The 23,058-nt window shown below is 36.3% G+C and overlaps 2 protein-coding genes across 2 annotated transcripts; both read right to left on the bottom strand.

The window, feature by feature from the left end:
* Nucleotides 1-41: 41 nt before the first annotated feature.
* On the bottom strand, nucleotides 42-2,040 carry LOC113326993 (probable pectinesterase/pectinesterase inhibitor 12). Its single transcript, XM_026574645.1, has 2 exons — nucleotides 1,026-2,040; nucleotides 42-944 (listed from the first exon to the last, which is right to left on the bottom strand). The coding sequence occupies exons 1-2, from the start codon at nucleotides 2,008-2,010 to the stop codon at nucleotides 256-258; spliced, it is 1,674 nt and encodes a 557-aa protein (XP_026430430.1). The 5' UTR covers nucleotides 2,011-2,040; the 3' UTR covers nucleotides 42-255.
* A 2,697-nt stretch (nucleotides 2,041-4,737) lies between these two features.
* On the bottom strand, nucleotides 4,738-7,485 carry LOC113326729 (pectinesterase/pectinesterase inhibitor PPE8B-like). Its single transcript, XM_026574394.1, has 3 exons — nucleotides 6,944-7,485; nucleotides 5,772-6,419; nucleotides 4,738-5,692 (listed from the first exon to the last, which is right to left on the bottom strand). The coding sequence occupies exons 1-3, from the start codon at nucleotides 7,296-7,298 to the stop codon at nucleotides 4,995-4,997; spliced, it is 1,701 nt and encodes a 566-aa protein (XP_026430179.1). The 5' UTR covers nucleotides 7,299-7,485; the 3' UTR covers nucleotides 4,738-4,994.
* Between the last annotated feature and the right edge of the window lie 15,573 nt (nucleotides 7,486-23,058).

Raw genomic sequence — 23,058 nt, 5'->3', positions numbered from 1 at the left:
AATGTTTATATGGAAATTATGAAATACAATTCTGTCAATTATGAGCAAAAAAAAAAACTTAAGGTCATTCTTATTAACACTTGCAATTTCATTCCTTTTTTTTTTTTTTTTTTTTGAAGCAGCAATTCCGTTCGATGTTATCTTAGTTATAGAAATCATACCTACAGGCTACAGTACTTCAACCATAAAAACTAGGGACTAGCTATGCGAAATTGTCCCATGTATATATAAGCAGCTCAAGTTATTTCTTTTTTTTCAAATCCCATTTTGATAAGGAAATTCAGTTGATTCCAGCCATTCGTCTCCTGTAATTAGCTCCGAGACAGTGAAGTTTAATGCATCTTCATAATCCATAACTTTATACCCCGGCCATGTAACACGGTTATCAGTTCCTGACCCCGGTCCGGTGTTATCATATTCACCGTAGTACAATGTATCTAAACTCAAGTCATCTGCCCGTTCTCTCCAGCCTAGAGGGTGAATCAAATCATCAATGTACGACTCCATAACCACAGTTGTTGCATATAACTTCCATGGCCTTCCTAAGTAACTTTTAACAGTTCTATTACTTCCTAACAAATCTTCAGAAGCTAAGATGGAGCAATTTTGTATTGAAATCCCAGTGTTCTCGTCAGGGCTATCCCTACCTGAAGCTGTTAAGGCATTGAATTGGCGATACATCGGTAATCTTGCTATAATATTACATGCTTGAAAAACAGCAGCTGCATTTCCGAAAATGAAATCAACTGTTCCTGAGATGTTGCATTCGGTGTAGAATTGTCTATATGAATGAGCATACAATGTATCTTGGTAACCATTGATGTTGCAATGGTACACCGCGGTTAAATCCGCGATAATTCTCAATGCAACAGCTTGATGTTTTTCTGGTCCGGCTGTGTTTTGAAACGTTATATCTCGTGCTAGAAAACCATCACCGGCTACCGCTGAAAAGAAGGTAAAAATTTGCGAGGTGAGCAGAGAAATATCTCAATTTATAAAACTAGGCAACACATATAAATACTTACCAAATGTTGCAGATTTAAATGTAGTATATCCACCATCAACACTTCTCTTCCCAGAAATGACAGTGACATCACTTCCGTCGCCTAAAAAAACCAAATTAGTTTTATCTTTAGGAATGTAAACATTTTCATGGTAAACCCCTTCTTTGACATAAATGATGGTTCTGTCATAACTATCACTTGGAGCAAACTCAATAGCATCATTTATCCTACTAAAATTTCCAGACCCATCTTTAGCCACGGTAATAATGTCACTTGGGTCATATTCAGTATCGGAATCCTCGAGAATCCGACAGAATTTCCGTGATAGCCACTTTGGAAAACCTAATAGACGACGGTTATTTGTGTTCACAATTGCTTGTGCTTTCGATTTTGCATCTGGCTTGGACAGAATTGAAAGAGAATTACTAACATGTTTGTAAGCGGCAGTAATGGAATTGACAAGAACTGGTTTAAATGGACCACTAGCAGATTCTAGACCTTCTAAACAAGTGTTTTTGTTAGTTAAAGCAGCACTGAGGAAAGCATTAGCATCCGCCAATTGACGTTTATTGAGCGTTTTGGAAGATTGCATACGAGAAACGGTTTTTTGTAAAGAAGAAATGGTAATTTGATGAAGCTCTCTACAATCCTGAAGTGTACCTATTTGTTTTTCAACAACACCATTATTAACAACATTGGTAAAAACATTAGTGAGTTTTCCGGCTTCGGAAATTGCGGTTTGAAGGATTGGGAGGACAAGTGCAATGATATTTGGGTTTATGTTAATGGAGATCGAAAGTTTTAATGAGTTAAAACAAAGATCTGGATATGGTGTAGGTTCGCAAATAGACTTTATCAATGGAAAATGAGTATAATCAAGTGTAGATGGAGATGGTGAAACTGTGAAAGAATTAGAGTTTTTTGCTAATGTTGTTGTTGCAAAGACGAAAGAAGCATAGAGGAGATCTACTAGAAATGTTGTTGTTTTTGATAGGATAGAAGCCATTGACAGAGCTGTGGGAATGTCGTGGTTAGGAATTGGTGATAAATGGATATATGTAATGAGCTGCTAGTTGCATGTAATTTGTATAGATATGGATATTACGCGTAGTGTCAAGGTCTAAAAAGTATAAAGTTTGTAGTCATATGTAGAATGAGATACTAGTTGAGTAGAATGTAATTTTGGAAGTATTTCTAAGTTGGATTGTTGGAAAGCACTTGACGAACAACATGAGAAAAATATCAGTGCATTGATTGTCTGATGGAGAAAGCACCTAGCTACAACCCACTTGGGGTGTCATGTGGCCATCTTATTTGATTCATGCAACAAGAAGCCAAGGCCTGTCTATGTATGTAATATTTCTTACACTTGGTTTGCCTGGATCTGACTCGGCCTGAATCAGATGTCAGACGTTTGTTTTTTGCATTTTCCTAAGGTCCTAAGGTTTTTCTAATGTCTGACGTGAGGTATGATTCGGCTCATACGTCTTTAGTCGGAAGGTATATATTTGAGTCAGCTATGCGCATATCTGACTGGATTCTGAAGCTTTCTGTAATCAAACTATTTAGGAGTATAATTCTTGAGTCAGATATATTAAGTCAGATCGGATGTAATAGCATCCTAACAAATCTGTTGTGTTAGACAAAAGAAAAAGAAAGCTCTTTAATCCCAAAAAATCTGCATACTAGCTAGTACCAAGTATACTAGACCATGATCAAGTGTGAACAGTACAAGCTAGCTCAGAGGTCAGAGCAGTAAGATATCTCGTGATCTCTCAAAATTATTGTCCTCATGGTAGCCATAAAAATCCAGTTTACATTATAATCTTGTGAATTTTCCTTGTCCTTTTACCATTGGAATCAAGTAGGCTAAAGAACAAACACTAAAGTAAATTAGACATTTTCCTTACAATATGCTATTCTCCTCATATTTGAAATCCCGGCTGACTCAGTTATTGTTATAGCTTGTCCAATCGATGTGTTTATAAAAGAGGGGGTTGTACTAGTGCTCAATCAGATCGAGTAAGCTAATTAGCCAGCCAACGCGCATGGGCAGGTAGAGCAAAGTCTCCGGGTAAAGAAAACAAGAGATGGCATGCAGCATGGTGAATATGGGTAGGCAGTATAAACACCAAAAAAAGGAAGAAAACGAGATTTTTTCAGTGGAGCTGTCGGTGCATCCCCCCTTTTGCAGAATAAATCACCTCATAATCCATCCACTAATCAAGCTTATATCTTTAAGTTCAAGGTAAACAACTTTTTAGCGGAGTTGTTCGTACACTCCTAACCGACAGTCGTTTTCCCGTTGCAGGTGTACCTGTTGGTGTAATTTGGAAAGAGTGGAAGCTCAATTTTCTGTTTAACTCGTTCCCTCGTTTTCACTATATATTTTCATCTCTTTTTGATTAAGTGTGCACTTTCTTCGTCAATTAGTAGCATTTAGCATTGCTGGTAGCCCTTGCTTGTTTTTGTATTAATCAACTTAACAGACAAAATTGCGGTGGCTATGTCATGCATGTGATGGGGACCCAAATGAGAGTAAAGGGAGATAACACAAAGAGAAACCAGATCCAGCGAGCAGTGAAAAACATGTGTAAGTGGGTGGATATGGTATGGTCTTTTCATTTAGATCCATGTTCCAATAATATCTATGTAATGAAAGAAGAATCCAAGCTTTCTTAATTGCCCCATCTTCTTTGCCTTTTTGGGGAGGGATAATAGAGACTCTCAGCGGACTCATCAATCTTTGGAATTTTGTGTATAGCTATGTGCAATAATATTGGTACGCAATACCAACTTGTTTGTATGTCATTTTCCTGCAAGATATTATTATGAGTTATGATTCTCTACTACTTTCTAACAGTTCATCAGACATGGTGTTTATTTGGCACTTGACTCGTTTTACTAGCAGCTAGTGTCGATGGAGCCAGATTCCAGGCAGCGTGGGTTAAAATAAATAAATCGGGTAACTAATCTCACTTGCCCCGCCCAGGGGCGGATCTATATACTAACTTGGGCTGGCTTAAGCCGGGCTAAAGTGAAAAGAAAAAATTACATTTTGTAGTGCAATTGTGTTTGGTTACAAAAAAAATCAAGCCTAAACAACAGGTTTAAGCTAGCCCAAGTCAAACAAATCCGTTTTCAAGCCACCCCAACATTCATTTTCTGTGGTTCCGCCACTGCCCCGCCAATGTTTAGCTACGCCCATATTGGCAGCTTAGATGGTGGCAATGTACATCCTTTGGTTTAGTACGTACACTTGCATACGTAATTCAACCATCATGTATACGTATGGATAAACTTGAATTAACGTACAATAATTGATCGAGCTTCTATGTTTGGGGTAATCTAAATTATGAACGGAATAGAACGTGCCTGGCTTGTGCCATCGCTGTTGATGTGGTTCTGGTAGGATTTTATTTCTAGTTGAGAACGCGGTTACAGCAGAGTTCGGATATGAGGGATACTGCTAATATGAATTGTCATGTTGAAAGCAATAGGTAGACGAAGCTGACCTTTTCATGTGGTTGGGAATGGACCACTGCTAAATCCACATGATGAGTTAAGGATAGCATCTTTCGCTATCCAAATCCATAGTTCTCAGTAGCGCTACCTCTTTATGTCCATTACTACATTTGATTTTGATAGTTTTGCTTGTAAATAAGTTTGGAATCTTTCTTTTTTACTAATGGTAGATTACATACATTTTCGGTACATGAAAAGAAAACACAGATTCATTGCGTCAGTTGTAACGAACGCACAAAAATGCAAGCTATTGATCATTCTCACAAAAAATCATACAACATAGAGAAACTTGACTAAATTTCACAGGGGAAACCGATATTACATTATATACAAAAAGAAAAATCAATGAGTTTCAATAGGAATTCAATAAATCGCTCAGACATAAGATATAAATTCGGTTTATTAGAAACAAAATGAAATTTTTATATATACGACAGATGAATCACGCAACACGAATCCTTTTGACTATTCCCCCAAGCCTGCTGTGAATGAAACACCAGTTGATGGCAACCATAAATTGCCATCCAAAAAATTGCCAACAGTGAAGAAACTTGCCTGAGTCGAGTTATAAAGCGGATGGTAACCCGGCCATTTGACACGGTTCTCTAAACCGGCTCCTGGTCCATAGTTCATGTACTCACCATAATACAATGTATCCAAAGCAAAATCTCCATCCCATGGTAACCAACCTTCTGGTCTGATAGCACTACTCATAAAAGATTTCATGAAAACAGTTCTTGAATACTGCTTCCATGGGCGACCCAAGTAGGTCTGAGTCATGTTACCCGATGCAAACAGATCCGAATCAGCGGAAATGTTAGAGAATTGGATTGAGAAACCTGTATTTTGGTTTGGGTCTTTACGGCCGTGTGCGGTGATAGTGTTCTTCTGGTTAGGAAGACCTTTTCTTGCAAGAATTTGACAGTTTTGAAATATAGCAGCACCGTTGCCAAATATGAAATCTACCGTACCAGTAATTTTGCATTCACGGTAAAATTGACGCAGCGAATGTGCGTATAACGTGTCTTGGTACCCAAGAATGCCACATCTGTAAAATGCAGATAGATCGGAGTCTGACCGTAGTGCCACCGCTTGGTGCTTCTCAGGTCCGGCTGTGTTCTCAAAAGTTATATCTCTGGCTATGAATCCTCTGCCCGCCACAGCTGCGAAATAAATTGAAATAGTTTTAGCGACATTTTCTGGTGTTGCAAAGATTTCTTTATAATATTTTCTGAAACTTACCAAATGTTGCTGATCGGAATGTCGTCCAACCATCAATGAAGTTGCGGTTACCAGTAATAACTGTAGAGTTCATTCCATCTCCAATTATCATGATATGCCATTTTTTCTTCTTGATTTCGACATTCTCTATATAGACACCACTCTTCACATGTATCACGTATCTACTCGCACTGCTATCAGGAGCAGCTAACACCGCATCCATAATCGTTGCATGCGTACCAGATCCATCCACAGCAACAACAGCATTAGCTGTTATCCCACTCGGCGAAACTTGTAAAAGCCTTCGGTCAGCACGTTTCATCCACTGCGGAAATTTGATATCCCCATCGTCAGCCCTCAATAGCTTCCTATTAGGGTGATTACCTGGTGGTGGCAATTTCGACGACGGCTTGGTTGCTTTTGATAGCGGCGCCGGCTTGGTTGTTCTTGACGGCAACGAAGATGAGCCGGCCGAGGGAACTCCATTACAGACCATACCGAGTACATTTCTAACCAAGGACGACACTTGTATCAGATTTGTTCCAATTATGTTGGCTATAAAACTGTTGGTACCTTCAAAACCGTCTCTACATGTCTCTTGATTTCCTAACGCAGCACTTAGCCACGATTGTAGGTCAGATTTCCGGTTCCCAGTACTGTTATCCTTACCTGAAATATAAAGCACCCTTAGATGTTGCACCAAATGTATATTTATGACACTTTATTGAAAAATATGCAACCAAAATGTCAGGATAGGGACATTAATGTGACATAAGTCTGTGACAACATCAAAATCAGCATCATATTGGATTCCGCTAAAGAAAAGGATGCATTCACGAGGCAAAAGAAAAAGGAGAGGAGTAAATTAAATGTTCATCATGAATTCTTAGGTCATGTGGCCACTGGCCAGGCTGCACATGCAACACTGCGAATCTTATTAAAAGCGGTGGTTGGCGATTAAGCATTATGATCAAGTAATGTCATCTGGAGAATCTCTTAATCTAGCTCTAAAAGTAGCAACAATGGTTGCAGAAGACTAGAAATCATAGCCTAAGAAAGTAATAACCACGGTTTATTCAAAATTACTGTCACTAACTAACTAGTTAATTAATTATACTGTTCACATGCCGGCATGCAAGAATATGTATGTAATCAAATATGATCTCAAGTACTAAATATAGAGAATGACTTACCATGGGGATTCTGTGTTGCAGAAGCAGACCAGCTTAACTCATCAGCAGAGAAATCGAGCAAGTCGATGCAATCGTTAACTGCATTGGTTAGACGGAAATCGTCGAATTGGTTAATGAACCCGGCAACAAGAGTAGTAACAGTTTTTATCTGTTCAATTGATGTGGTAAGTGATGCTAAAAGTTCATTTGAGGACGGATTTCCCGAACATGATCCCGGCATCGACAAATCATTGGCATCAAAAGAAGAAGAAAAGGAGTGAACATAAACAGGTGAAGATGATAAGAAGATGACAATTGAGATCAGGGGTATGAGTAACATGGAGAGGGATGAGACATTGCTAGAAGAAGCTGCCATTAGGAGGGATATATTTAGGTGTGGAATTGGTTAGTGATGAAGGGGTTAAATATATGATAAGCATCTATGTTTGGGAGGGTGGTGGTGGGTCATGAAATACAGTAGTGTAGTTAAGGAATGTATAAAAGTGCATTCCGCAGTTGAGAGAATTGAAGAAGAGGTGTCGGCAGGTAGGATCGAAGATAGAGCCGTAGAGAGGTTATCTTTTCCAAGTAGTAAACAGTTTTCCGGGAAATGAACCCGAGCTAGTCAGGGTGGGTCATTTTGATTAAATTTTCTTGAAGGACACCCAATTTATTCCAATCCTTTTATACTAGTATTTCCGTTTCAAAATGATAGGGCTGTTTCACGTAGAAATTACATGTGAAACTTTTTTGAAATGGAGGTTGTTTTATGGCGAAGCTAATACCGAAAGTACAACACTATTTAAAATTTGTTCGAACTGAAGGTAAAACATTATTTTGAATTTGTTTCGTGACTGATGGAACCAGGACGGAAGGTAAAAAGAAGTGAAGCAAAAAAGTTACTACCAATTCTATGTTAAGGTAAAAAGAAGTGAAACAGAAAAGTTACTACTAATTCTATGTTTATTGATCTTGATCTTTGGGCCACAGTAGAAAAACATTCTGTTGTATATCTTTTCCGGGTAAGGCCATGCGCTATTTGGTACTATTGGGGCTAACTAATGAAGTGAATTTGAGGGCATCTCCAACAAACATATGCATGTTCGCAATATTCGTATATTTTGCTAAGGAAGAATACATCAGTATCATTGCATTCAACTCTCTTGGTTGGTTCCCTTAAATCTACTGAACCGTGTTGATCTGCAACACTTGTTTGGATGACCTTGAAATATGAAAGAAGGATGACAACCCCATGTACCCACCATGCCAAAGAGTGGTCTCATAATCCATAAATTTTGTAGGAAATCTTAAAAGTCAAGGAACACTCTGTCTCTTCAAATTTGACTTTGGTCCAACAAATTATTGGTATCTTCCCCAACCAATTTGTCTAAGTAATAACTGCATTCAAAACAAGGCTGGCCAGAGTTATTATTTAGGTACTCTTCTTGGTCATTCCATCAAAGCAAAAAAACAAGACCTCACACATGAGGGCACCATGAAAATGCATCTTTAACCCCTCTGATTTATGTTTTGCAGAAATGTACATAAAATGGATGTGAGCGGCTTACAGGACACGTTCTTTGTGTTAAAAGGGAAATTGATTCAAAATTTTCTCATGCCATAGGCTATTTTTTTTTTATTTTTTTTTATCGCATTAACAGTCGTCTTAAAATATAACGCTTTCCGGTGGTTACCCATACATTTATGGCATCGGCATTACAAAGATGACAGAAGGATTTAACACCTCTCTAGTTCACTATCTCTCTGACGCAGACTAATCCTAAATTCACTGTTGTGGTCCTCTTGCTTAGGTCATATTCACATCAGCACCACCACCATATTCTTAAATCGAGAAACATTTCCAGCTGGGAAAATTGGCATTGATGGATGAGGATATACATTCATAATTTGTTCATTCAATTCATCCTTAACAAGAATTTTGTGAGAGCCCTCCACCAACATGGATAATGTTATCATATTTTGGCTCATCTGATTAATAATGATAACTATCTAATCAATGATATATCAACAACGAAAAGAAACTACCAATTTTAATCGTAGCTAAAGAGTTCCTAAAATTAAAATTACAAATCGCACAATCACATAAAATGGGGCTCGTTTTTTTTGGGGATTTACAGGTTGCTGGTTTTTGAGGCCCATTTGTGAATGAGCGGTTTTTGACTTGTTCAAAAACATGATTCAGATAGAATTTTTGATTAAATTATACGAATTTTAGATTTAGCCGTATCTGAAAAATATCTTTCGGTTGGGGATAAATTTTTTTCTAAAGATTATAAACTAGTCGAACACAATTAGCTTAATTGGGTCAGTTGGTTTTACAAAAAGAAATCTAGTTGAATCTGGTTCGACCTGGTTTTCAACAAATTGGTTCATTTCATTCTTAAGCGAACCTTTATTGTTTAAAAAGATTTTTGTCTATAACTATTTTGTTCTTCGTTATCGTTATTGAAAATAAAATAAAAGAAAATAAACAAATACTTTCCAGTCTCTTTACAATTCAAATAACAAAATCAATATGAAAATTAAATCTTACTTCTTAACATCCTAAAAATTAATCAAGGTGTTTTGGGCATATATAGAAAAAGAAAGATAAAAATCACCATTCATTATTTCTTAATTTTTCTATTTTGTTTTATTAGCTAGTCTCTAAATCAGGATTTGAGTTCCAAATCTCGTTATTAGCCGCCTGAAGGTAGGCCTTTTTGTAGGGTTATTAGAGTAATTAATGTAACTCACATTTTCGGCTGCAGTTATTTTTTCTTAAAATAAAAATCATTTCTATTCAATTCGATAAAATCGGATCGATACTGTTCATCTTATTTCGTAAATTTGGTAACCAAAGATTGGTAGTCCCAAATTATTGTTAAACTCCTTTAACTTGATCTTTGGTCTTCAATTGCTTCAAAATTAAAACAAAACTAAAACATCGTGGTGTAACAAAATTAAAAAATCGTGATGTAAAACAGGATCAATTAGGAACGAGTCGACAGGAACACGAAATGTTACGAAATTAAAAACAAAATAGCTAAAATTGGTTAGGACTAAATGGGTTCAAATTTTATCCTCGTCATCCACCGTGGAAGCGATCATCTAGTGACAAATAATACGATTATTTGACCATGATAAAATTGTCACATATGGGATCAGAATATTGTTAAAACCATTATTCAGCTGTCATCCGATCAACGGTCAAAGTCAACGACCGATCAATGGTCAAAATCAACGACCGATCAATGGTCAAAGTAACCGGTCAGTCAACATTCAGAGTGAACAATCATTCAACGGTCGAAGCCATGCTTCCTACCGCACTGTCAACCAGTTTTCAGTCACGTTGCCAGTCGTGATGCTAGCCGGCCTCCGTCTAAGATCAACAGTCTCAGTCAACAGGAAAAGTCAAACCTGCCAGACAAAGTCAAGGTCGTTGGTCAAACCCGCTAGCCCATGTCATTTTGGCTTGTTTCCCCGATCCACAAAAATCCTGGAAGAAGATTCTCGAAGTTTCTGGATGACTTGCCGACGAAGTTATTGGAGAGAAGTTCTGGAATATTCCAAATGAATTGTTGGCCAAGATGCTTCCTATGAAGTTTATCTAGAAATTAGGGTTTAATTTATATATTCAACCGTATAAATAGAGGGGAATCTCAACCCTAAAAGAGAGACACCCTGACAGGGGCAGAGCTAGGTTTTGAAAAATGGGTGGGGAAGCTATGAATTATTGGACATTCAAGGGGGTGCAAAATGGGTAAAAATGACTAAATTGGGCTAAAATACGAAAAATTGGGCTTGGAAACCAGATGGGCTGGGTGGGAAAGTGCACACCCACCCTTCTATGTGGCTCCTCCCCTGCACCCTGATATACGAGAATACACCAGTAAACCCGAAAATGGATCAGAAATTCAGTTTTCATTTATACATCAATATAATATCTCTCCCTACGGGGATTCGTCCGTGAATGTAAGCAAAACTTTCTGAACCGTGTTAAATTTGTGTCTCTTATTTTTGTTTGTTCCATGTTATTAACCCTAATTCACACCATAACCATAAAATCAATCGTGTTCTGTGGCTGGAAATATTTTTGGGCACAAACAACAATATAATACAATTATTACCACATAAATTGTTGTTGTCTGCCCAAAATTGTATCCATGGGGTACTGAAACAATACAACTTTCATTTTTAAAATCATGATCGTTTTCTAGGGACAAACTATAAATATAATTTATCATTTCATAGTTAATAAACGAAAGGATGAAAATGACGGTAAAAATCAAATGAGAAATTGGGTCAATTGCCCAAATATTTTTAAAACAAGGTTCTAATGGACGAGTAAAAATTAGTATGGGTGAAATGGACACCAGAAAAATAGCATGAATGAATCTGGATTCATCCTGGCTTAAACTTAAAAAATAGCGAGGGTGAAACTGGATTCATCCTGATGTAAATTAAAAATAAAAAAAAATATTTGAAAATGGGTAGGATGAACTGTTTACATCCTGGCTATTTTTACATTCTCGTCCATTTAAATAGTATCAAATTTTACCTGTCTTTTTCACCCAGAAATTGACGTTATTGGGTTAATTGACCAATTTTATGAAATCAAATGTAGTAGTAAATTCCGACAATTAGGCTAAGTCTTACAATTCTTCAACTTCAAGATTCAAGTTGGAAAATCGTTTTTTATTCCGCTTATTTAAGCTGCGCAACAAGCAAGTTGTTAAATGTAAAGTTGAACTAAATTTTCCGCGAGTACCTAATTAGCATAAAGAAATTTCATGTTTATACCCAACCATTAGGTGCAAAAATTTGAGCCATCAGATTAATACATTTATACCCAACCATTAGGTGTAATATTACCTTTAGGAAGGAAAGTCAAAACAGTGTAATTACAGCAGACCATATAGCGAAGTATATCAATAATTATATGGTTGTAAACAAAACAGGTTACAACATAATGCATTCCTTATCCTATAATCGTATGGATGATGAAAATCTGAAAGTAAGTACTCAGTAAACATGGGAACAACCATACTATGACTCTGAAAATGAACATTGTCTTATCAATGAGGGAATCAGCTGCATAGGCAGGAATTGGGATAACTTTGTGTGATTACACGGGCACGATCAGAGAAGCTATAGGACTCACTTCAGACTGTATAACATGTGAACAATTAGAGATGAAGGGGGCTGAAGCGACATTCCAATGGGCCACATAATGGAGTGGACATACTAACTCGTTTAGAAGCAACTATGAACCTGTTTTACTGCTGCTGATTGAAAGTATGCAACAACAAGGGAACAAAGATACCATATAAGTGCAGATTTTGGAAACACGACCAAGTTTCCGATAAGCTTTATAGACCAGCATTTCATTTTAGATATGCGTATTAATGTAATATGGGAGGAAAATCTCTCAGTTTTTTGTAATAAGTATGCAATACAACATACATGGAAAGACTTTAGACTAGGTGCATTATTAACCTATTTGAACATTCAAACTCGGATTGAAGTTGTAACTGTTTTCCCAAACTTCCATTATGGAGAAAGCCGAACTTACTAATATATCTTTTGAGGGAAACATCTTTTTCCAAAAAAAAAAAGAAAAAGGTCATATGTGCTAAATCATTGGGCCCAACTACGCAAAAAAAATTAGGTACAAACAATCTGAATCTTGAAACGCCATAAGTTCTAGAATGCTAGTTGCCAATTCAAGATAACGTGAATTCAAGTTTTTGCTTAAACTTGGAGTGCCGTAAGTCTCAACTTTATAATTATGGTGATCAACGAGTGAAATTTGTGTATTCGGTGCCACCCACGTCCGGTCTATCTAGTGTTAAATTTCCTTCCAACCTCAGTCCATCACCCACAGGTTGGCATTTGTGGGTGGACCGGTGATAAGTTGGATGCGCATGGAACGGCAAATATGTATTATGGTTTCCATTTAAGTGAGATGAAAGTAAAATTAAATAAAAATATAGTTTAACTATTTTTTTATTTTTTTTAACAATCAACATATTTCAATTCAAAACAGTGATTACATGTTCGCTACAAGAATGACAAAAACATTAAAATAAGAGATAATCAAACACCTAATACAAATAAGGACATCAACTACAAGTAGATCGCGAAGAGAAAGAGCGATAAACCGCAAAGATATCCAAAACAACTTTATGTATAAGGGAAAGATGATGGTATATCCGGAAATATATTCAGACTATTCAATCTGATTGTATTCTTCTTCCATAAGAGATGCTCCTAAAACGAAGGAGTAATTTGCCCAAACGAACACGAATGCGTGATATCGTGATAAATCGTCGATGTTTTTGAATCGAGAATATCAAGCCACGAACCAGCCATTAAAATTTTAAGAACTCGCCCTACAACAACGAAGAAAAATCGCCCTAACATGACGAAGAAATATGTCAAAAATAAGACACCAAAAATGATGTAAAAACATCTTATTTTATTACTTATTATCAACAACTTTAAAAGGAAACGAATCCTTGCTCAGATCTGGTCCAAAAGGACAAAATCTGAACAAGACGTCTCTTGAGTTTTTTTCTTTTTTGAGAATGGGAAAATGAAGAGTCAAAAAATTTCTTATACTATTACAAATGAAACGTTCTCTTTTTCTTCTTATTATTATTATTATAGTTTAACTACTGATTTATAACATCGTAAATCATTCTTAGATAACATGTTTCATTAAAACCTCTTCGCCTCTTTACTAGGAACATGCAAACCTAAACCTTTCCATAAATGCATAAAACGAATTAGATACACTAATTATTAGAGCATTGCTCGGTCGAACTCGCACGCGTTTCTATCTCAAGCATGTTTGTCAATGTTAGTGATCAAAACTATAAGTCTTGATTTCTAGTCTATTAAAGCTAAGTCTCGAACTAGGATAGAAAGTGTAGTTGAGATCAAGGACTTCATGGCGGTTCATCATATAAGAAGAAGAATTACTCAAGGAACCGGTGGAACTTCTCGACAAAAAGGTATGTGAAGACTTGAACTTATCTGTCACTCAAAAGTATATCTACTCTATCTCCTACTCTTTCAGACAAGAAGTCGTATGCTATATATATAGACTTGGATTATACAAATTTGGTATTTCGAGCCAAGTATACCTCGCCTATCTGTATCTTGAAATACGTGTTGGTAAGCTTTTCACTTCGATCAAGTTTATCTTTACCTAGTGACGAAAGTCATGTTATGTTTCAATCACTTTGAAAATTGCTTTTACGAAAAATGGTTTGTGAATAACAACTATATAACGTCCTCTGAGAATGTTTCAAAGATTGAAATGAGAGTTTAGATTACATAACCAATGGTGGACATAAGAATTATTGTGGAAACACATTTATGTATAAGTCATATTCCTTGAACCAAAGTTTGCGAACTTTGTTAATCAATAGAACCGGAAGAATGGCGTGAGCCAAGTCTGCGAACTCAGTCCACGAACTGCCGAAGTTCTCAAACCCGAGAATTTCTGCTGGAGTTGACAAACTACTTGCGTGAAGCTAAGTCCGCGAACCGATGAAGTTTTCAAACCCGAGAATTTCCGCTGGAGTTTGTAAACTGTGTCCGGTAACTCAAGTCCGCGAACCTAGTCTGCGAACTTGATAAGGTTATATATCTAAGTTGATTTCTGAACATAAACTTAAAAAGACTAAGGAATGCAATTTGCAAACCGTGGCTATAAAAGTTCATGAACCGATTCAAGTGAATCAAATCATCTTTGTTTCAATTGTGTCTTGTGTAGTACATGAGATTTCCATGCAATTGAAAAACTCTCTAACTAGTTCATTTGAAGTCATTTGAACTAGTTATGGTGAAGAAGAACATGGTTGATATGAAATGCTCATATGGCTAACCTTTTTGTTAACTAACCTAGAAGTGTGCATTGTCAAGTGTGCGTAGCAAGCTAAGTTTTCGATCTAACGGTTGAGAAATATTTGCTTGAATCTAAATCAGGTTTTCATCTAACGGTGAATATTAAATGCTTTGTTATTAAGATAACATTGATTGCAAACCCTGATTTGAAAGACTATATAAAGGAGACATCTAGTATTGTACAAAACTAATCCCCACACCTTACGTGTGATACTAGTTTGCGTGCTAGAGTCGATTCTCCTGTAACCTTTGGTTTTCTTCTTCTAAAACCAGGTAAACGATTTAAATACTTGATTGGGATTGTGAAGCAAAACCGATACTACTTTTATCGTAGTTGTGTGATCTGATCTTGCATCTTCTATCGTACGACTACAATCATATTGATTGGCTTGAGATTGATATCTCCGATAGGCAAGATATAAAAAGTAATTACAAACATCTTCTTCTCATTGTTTGTGATTCCGCAACATCTTGTTTCGCTACCATACGATTAAGATTTTTGTGAGGTAATTGATAACTCTAAGCTGTTCTTCGGGAATATAAGACAAGATTATCAATTTGTTCATGTTTACCTTGATTATTATCAAAAGAAAGAACAAAACATTTAGGGTTTATCAGTGTGAGACAGATTGATCCTTTGGTAGACTTTTCTGTGGGAGACAGATTTGTTTATTGTCAAAGCCAGTGATTTTGGGTCGTAGCAACTCTTAGTTGTGGATGAGATCAACTAAGGGAATCAAGTGCGCAGTATCCTGCTGGGATCAAGGCGTAGGAGCATAACTGTACCTTGGATCCGTGGGAGATTGATTTGGGTTCAACTACAGTCCAGTCCTAAGTTAGCTTGGAGTTGGCTAGTGTCTGTAGCGGCTTAATAAAGTGTGTGTTCAATCTGGACTAGGTCCCGGGGTTTTTCTGCATTTGTGGTTTCCTCGTTAACAAAATTCTGGTGTCTGTGTTATTTATATTTCCGCATTATATTGTTTATCTTCATAATTAAAATAATACAGGTTGTGCGTTAGATCATCAATTAGAGTAATCCAACCTTTGGTTGTTGATTGTCATTGATTGATCCTTGGATATTGGTCTTTGGTACCATCCAAGTTATTCCTTGTATTTGATTAAAACTCGCAGTTCTTGCTTGAGTAAATCAAATCAAGAAGAGATATATAAACTCGTTGATATACTTTTAATTGATTGAGTCTTGTTGATTCTCTTAAAACTATATTCGAGTTTGTCCATAAAGATTGTTAATCGAAATATTGAGTGGTATCAGAGCAGGAAAATACGCTCAAGACCTTACAAGTCTGTGTTTGTAGCGATCTGACTCTATGGACAAGAGTACTATCTCTGATAAACGCTTTACCAGAAATAAAAGTTTTATCTCGTATAACTCTATTAAAGAGAAAGTTTCTACAATCTCGAATATAGATAAACCTTTTGTACTGACGAGACAGACTAACACTGACATGTGTACTTTCGATTACCCTTCAAATGTAAGCCTCTCCATTAATGAACGGGATTCAGCTGAAGAGAGTGAATTGATTCTAAATCTTGTTAGAATCCAAGCTGATAGATTCAATCGGTTGAAGCACCATGTTAATGTTCTACTTGGTGTAATAAGAGATTGTGAACCCAAAGGTAATTCTGAGTTCATTATTCGTGTACGTCTCTTGAAGCTAGTCTCAGAAGATATGCCTTGGAAATTGACCATCGCTTGAGTAAGCTCTCTATTCAAGGATACTCAAAGCAATCAATTATGCCAAGTACTTCTGACACAACGAAAGATGGTTCATGCTCAGAAGTAAAAACAGAATCCCCTTCTAGTAAAACGGATGTGCCTGAAGTCACCAACACTCAAGGATGTTGCACATCAAATGAAGGGAAGAAATCTTCTAACGATGATATTAAGACTGTACTATCTAATCATTTTGATGATCAGAAAGTATGTCTTGTTTGTGAGACAAAGAGTTCTGTTAAACGAAAGGGAACCTCTAGGTTGAAGAAAAACTCCTTGGTTCAACTTCAACACAACTCACATTTAATTCTTAAAGGTGTAACTGACATTCGTATGACTAACCCAATTGGTTTTTGTACCTACCCTGTGTATGCTACCAGGAAAGTCAGTTCAATGAGTTCCTCGAACACTCAAGAACAAAACAAACGTCTTAATAAACATCGTCTAAAGGAAGATTGTGTCGTGGTCTCTGGAAGTAACACTGCTCTTGTTGAGAATAGAAGTTCATAAGAAAGAAGAAAAATTGATGAAATGAGAGATAATCTGAAAAAGATAATTGAAGGGTATAAATAATTCGTCAACAGGTTGTCTTCCTACTCAAACCAAAATTATTCTGGTAAAAACTCAAACTATGTCTCGTATTTTGATGACAGTAAGTTTTATGATAATTTCTCACATAAAAATGTGTCCTTCTCTAGATTCAGGAGGAAAAAGAGACTTGACCTTAAACACAAATCTCTTGATGAGCGTGTATCTCATACTTGTGCTAATTAATCACAAGGTTTGAAGAGCTTACTCATAAAAACCCTGTTGAGTAAGATGTGTTAATAATCAGGTATACTTTTGGCATCTGTGTCCGTTGAGTTGAGCTATCTTCTTATCATCCATAGCTAAACTATTTGTTGTGCTTAAGGTATTATTTAAATTTGCTTCTCTTTTCTTTAGGAAGTTCCATTTGAGTCTTGTTTCTTGCTACAACTATGCTCAAAATTGCTTTCCTGAGTATGGAATTTTTCGAGTCTTTTGTTGCAAAAAGTCCCTTTTGGGCTTTATTTTTTTGGGGTCATGTTGTACTCGAACGGGTACCCGTGTTCTGGGAAGAGTCAACTGTTTAAGAAAACCCTAGAATCTCTTCCCTAAGAAACCCTTTTATACTCACGTACGCATACTCTAGGTTGGTTTCTGGGTTGTCAAGAATGTCTTCTTCTTCATCTTGCTATGGTGGTTTTAAAGAGGATTCCTTGACAAAGGTGTTGTTGAGTCCAATAAGAAAAGAACCCTTGTATATGAATATCATCCTAATGCTTCATCTTATTTTTTCTATGTTCATGAGGATGCTGAAAAGGATGATATGATTTCTGCTGAAGTTGTTCATGACTTTTTTAAGTACTTTGGGGAAGCAAAACAAGAGATCATTGTGACTCTGAAAAATCTTGATGCATTGAAAACTGAGTTGGAAAAGGTTACTGTTGACCTTGGTCTCATAAAGTCTTACATCAATGATCTTTGCAAATAGAATCACCTCTCCGATGTTACAATGAATGTTGTTGATCGTAATCTCAAAGACCCTTTGTCTCGTGAGGATTCTGAACCGTCTATATGATCTTAGTTCGTGTTCGGGATAGCACTGGAGTCTGTTTTCCTTTAGCTTGTTTTATTTATGATGCCTAGTATGTCTTCTTTTTGTTTAGTTGGAAGAATAACTAGTGCCTTGAATAGCAATAATTGTGACTACACATAGCTATTATGTTTCATCTTCTTGTTCTTATTTTAGGTTTATTGGTTTAAATTCTCAAAATATTTGGACGATGATGTTTTTGTAGTATTAATCTTTATGATTTGATATATTGCAATCTGTTATGGGATATTGGTGTTTACGTCCGTGAACTATGTTTGTCCCATACTTTGTTAAAAGTAAAGTCGTTCGTCTTCGGTATTCACGTACTGGTAAAAGAATGAATGGACTTTTGGCAAATACAAAAGTTAAGCCTATATTGTCAATCTTGATGGAAGTAGGTTAAAATCTTTTGTTTTCAAAGATTATGTCTATTATTGTTGTTATGCAAATAGTGATTGAAGATAGAATGAATCCTTGTGTGTTCTGCAGTATTGATCATCCCTGATCCATATTACCGTGAGGCTCCGTAATGTATCTTATGTTGAGCATTATACAACCAAGTTGATTTTCTTAGCTTAGTTGTTCTTCCGTGAGATATGTTATGTCGAGCATATTGAACTAAATTAATCATCTTGATTGGTTATTTAGTTATTGCTCCGAAAGAATTCTTATGTCGAGCAAAAAAAATGAAAATTAAATTGATTACTTTTGTAATTAGTTTGGTTGTGTATTCCAATTAGATTAATTATGGGTTCTCTTGTAATTAATCAAGTTGAGTATTTTCGTGACTCCATAAGGTTTTCTTGTGTTGAGTATATGAACGGTTAAGCTAATTATTATCTTATGGTTATCTTATGTTGAGCACAATCAATTGAACTGATCACTTTTTGTGTTTAATTTGGTTGCGTATTCCGATTAAATTAATCATGGGTTTACTTGTGATTAATTTGACTGAGTTTTTGGATATAGAAAATCATTCTCATGGTTTTTGGTGTTCAATAAAAATCCTTCTTTTCTTTGGAAATTAAGGTCGCTCGTTGTTGTTCTTTCGGGAATTACATCACATGGGGGAGAGTTCTTTTGAACTTGTGATTTATGGTTACATCTTTAAACTCCTTGATGAATGCATTTAGCTTCGGCTTTATGATTGAATTTAGAGGGATTATCTTGTATCTTTAAACTCCTTGATGAATACATTTAGCTTCGGCTTTATGATTGCATTTAGAGGGGTTATCTTGTATCTTTAAACTCCTTGATGAATGCATTTAGCTTCGGCTTTATGATTGCATCTAAATTAGTTGGTATGTATTTTTTTCTTTTAGTCATGAAATGTCTCTTTCGGAAATTTCATTACGATCCCGTTCTTGTCCCTTTGCCAATTTTATTGACAAAAAGGGGGAGAATTAATATGTGGTTCACACTACAAATACATATGGTTTTCGGATCATTGTGTACGGGGGAGTGGTTTCCAAGTGAGATGGAGTATTGACTAAGGGGGAGTGATACATATCACCATAGTATTATTGTTGAAGTTCTGATACAATTGGACTTTGACACTATGTAATAATACTATGACACTGTATAACAATGATCGAGACCGATGCTTTCTCATTGTTATAGCTACGGATCTTCAACAGCGGTGATGCTATCATTGGAGTACTTGGAAGTGATGAAGATTTCAAGGAATGTTGAAGATTAGACATATGGAATAGGAGCTACTAAAGTTTCTTTATCTTTTTTTATATTCCATATGTATTGATAGTTTTATCACTAAAATTGACAAAGGGGGAGATTGTTAAAGCATTGCTCGGTCGAACTCGCATGCGTTTCTATCTCAAGCATGATTGTCAATGTTAGTGATCAAAACAATAAGTCTTGATTTCTAGTCTATTATAGCTAAGTCTCGGACTAGGATAGAAAGTGTCGTTGAGCTCAAGGACTTCATGGAGATTCATCATACAAGAAGAAGAACTACTCAAGGAACCTGTGGAACTTCTCGACAAAAAGGTATGTGAAGACTTGAACTTATTTGTCACTCAAAAGTATATCTACTCTATCTCCTACTCTTTGAGACAAGAAGTCGTATGCTATATATATAGACTTGGATTATACAAATTTGGTATTTCGAGCCAAGTATACCTCTCCTATCTATATCTCGAAATATGTGTTGGCAAGATTTTCGCTTCGATCAAGTTTATCTTTACCTAGTGACGAAAGTCATGTTATGTTTCAATCACTTTGAAAATTGCTCTGACGAAAAATGGTTTGTGAATAACAACTATATAACGTCCTCTGAGAATGTTTCAATGATTGAAATGAGAGTTTAGATTACATAACCAATGGTGGACATAAGAATTGTTGTGGAAACACATTTATGTGTAAGTCCTATTCCTTGAACCAAAGTTTGCGAACTTTGTTGATCAAGAGAACCGGAAGAATGGCGTGAGCCAATTCCGCAAACTCAGTCCGCGAACTGCCGAAGTTCTCAAACCCGAGAATTTCTGCTGGAGTTTATAAACTTAAAAAGCCTAAGGAATGCAGTTTGCAAACAGTGGCTATAAAAGTTCATGAACCGATTCAAGTGAATCAAATCATCTTTGCTTCAATTGTGTCTTGTGTAGTACATGAGATTTCCTTGCAATTGAACAACTCTCTAACTAGTTCATTTGAAGTCATTTGAACTAGTTATGGTGAAGAGAGCATGGTTGATATGAAATACTCATATAGCTAACCTTTTGGTTAACTATTGTTGTACCAACAAGTGCATACGTTTGGGTACGGTTAACAAACCTAGAAGCGTGCTTTGTCAAGTGTGTGTAACAAGTTAAGTTTTCGATCTAACGGTTGAGAAATATTAGCTTGAATCTAAATCAGGTTTTCATCTAACGGTGAATATTGAATGGTTTGTTACTAAGCTAACATTGATTGCAAACCCTGATCTGAAAGACTATATAAAGGAGACATCTAGTATTGTGCAAAACTAATCCCCACACCTTACGTGTGATACTAGTTTGCGTGCTAGAGTCGATTCTCCTGTAACCTTTGGTTTTCTTCTTCTAAAACCAGGTTAACGACTTAAATACTTCATTGGGATTGTGAAGCCAGACCGATACTACTTTTATCGTAGTTGTGTGATCTGATCTTGCATCTTTTATCATACGAGTACAATCATATTGATTGGCTTGAGATTGATATCTCCGTTAGGCAAGATATAAAAAGTATTCACAAACATCTTCGTCTCATTGTTTGTAATTCCACAACATCTTGTTTCGCTACTATACAATTAAGATTGTTGTGAGGTGATTGATAACTCTAGGCTGTTCTTCGAGAATATAAGACCGTATTATCAATTGGTTCCTGTTCACCTTGATTATTATCAAAAGACGAAACAAAACTTTTAGGGTTTATCTGTGGGAGACAAATTGATCCTTTGATAGAATTGTCTGTGGGAGACATATTTGTTTATTGTCAAAGCCTGCGATTTTGGGCCGTAACAACTCTTAGTTGTGGGTAAGATCAGCTAAGGAAATCAAGTGCGCATTATCCTGCTAGGATCAGAGGCGTAGGGAGTACAACTGTACCTTGGATCAGTGGGAGACTGATTGGGGTTCAACTACAGTCCAGTCCGGAGTTAGCTTGGAGTAGGCTAGTGTCTGTAGCGGCTTAATACAGTGTGTGTTCAATCTGGACTAGGTCTCGTGGGTTTCTGTATTTGCGGTTTCCTCGTTAACAAAATTCTGGTGTCTGTGTTATCTTTATTTCCGCGTTATATTGTTTATCTTTATAATTGAAATAATACAGGTTGTGCGTTAGATCATCAATTAGAGTAATCCAACCTTAGGTTGTTGATTGTCATTGATTGATCCTTGGATATTGGTCTTTGGTACCATCAAAGTTATTCCTTGTATTTGATTAGAACTCGCAGTTCTTGCTTGAGTAAATCAAATCAAGAAGAGAGATATAAAATCGTTGATATACTTTTAATTGATTGAGTCTTGTTGATTCTCTTAAAAGTATATTCGAGTTTGTCCATACAGATTGCTAAGCGAAATATTGGGTGGTGTTGTTAGACGCCCATTTTTTCACTAATGAGTATAAATTTACTAGACTTACCTTAATACCCTGCATAATTCTAAAAATATCCTTAACCTGACTGGTCCTAGTGTTCATTGGATATTCTAGACTTGCATCTGCAATCGGTCTGATATTTATTGGGATTTTTTATGGGAATCCCCATGCATGTGATAGGTGTCCACTCGCTAAATTGCGGATGGATTGGATTGGGTTGGTCGGTTACAATAGAAAGGTTAACATTACTACGTACATTATGATGAATCCTTTTTCAGCAAAATTGTTAATTGAGGTACCATTTTACTTGGAGGTGTAGGGAATTACATATAAGAGCATCTCCAACGGGATTGAGTTGTCTTCCTATTTTTAAGGCCACATCGGATTTTTCTTTTATTTTGGCAAAAAATTCTCTCCAACGACAATGTAAAGGGAGACTGTGAGGGTGACGTGGTTGACGGTTTCTATAACATCCTCTACTTCATCCTCTTGTTTCAGATGTCTGTCTAGAGGATGTGATGAGTGCCATGTAAACAATTTTTTCTAAATTAGTTATTTTGTAGAAATGTAAGCCAACCAAATTTGTACACGTACATAAAAGTCTTAGTTTAAACCCCTACGATTGGAGATGATTTTGTTTATCTTCCTTGATTTAAGGAATTTTTGTTTTCACATTGCATTAGAATACCTTTCATATAGGATCCACACCACATTCCCGTTGGAGATGCTCTAAGACAGATCGTCATTTTCCTTTAAAATGGTACACACCCAGATTGCAAACAAATTGGTACCCTTATT

Source organism: Papaver somniferum, unplaced genomic scaffold (genome assembly GCF_003573695.1).
Source record: "Papaver somniferum cultivar HN1 unplaced genomic scaffold, ASM357369v1 unplaced-scaffold_10, whole genome shotgun sequence".
Taxonomy (NCBI): Eukaryota; Viridiplantae; Streptophyta; class Magnoliopsida; order Ranunculales; family Papaveraceae; genus Papaver; species Papaver somniferum.
Note: the sequence above shows the minus strand (reverse complement) of the source record. Positions and strands in the feature narration are given on the sequence as shown.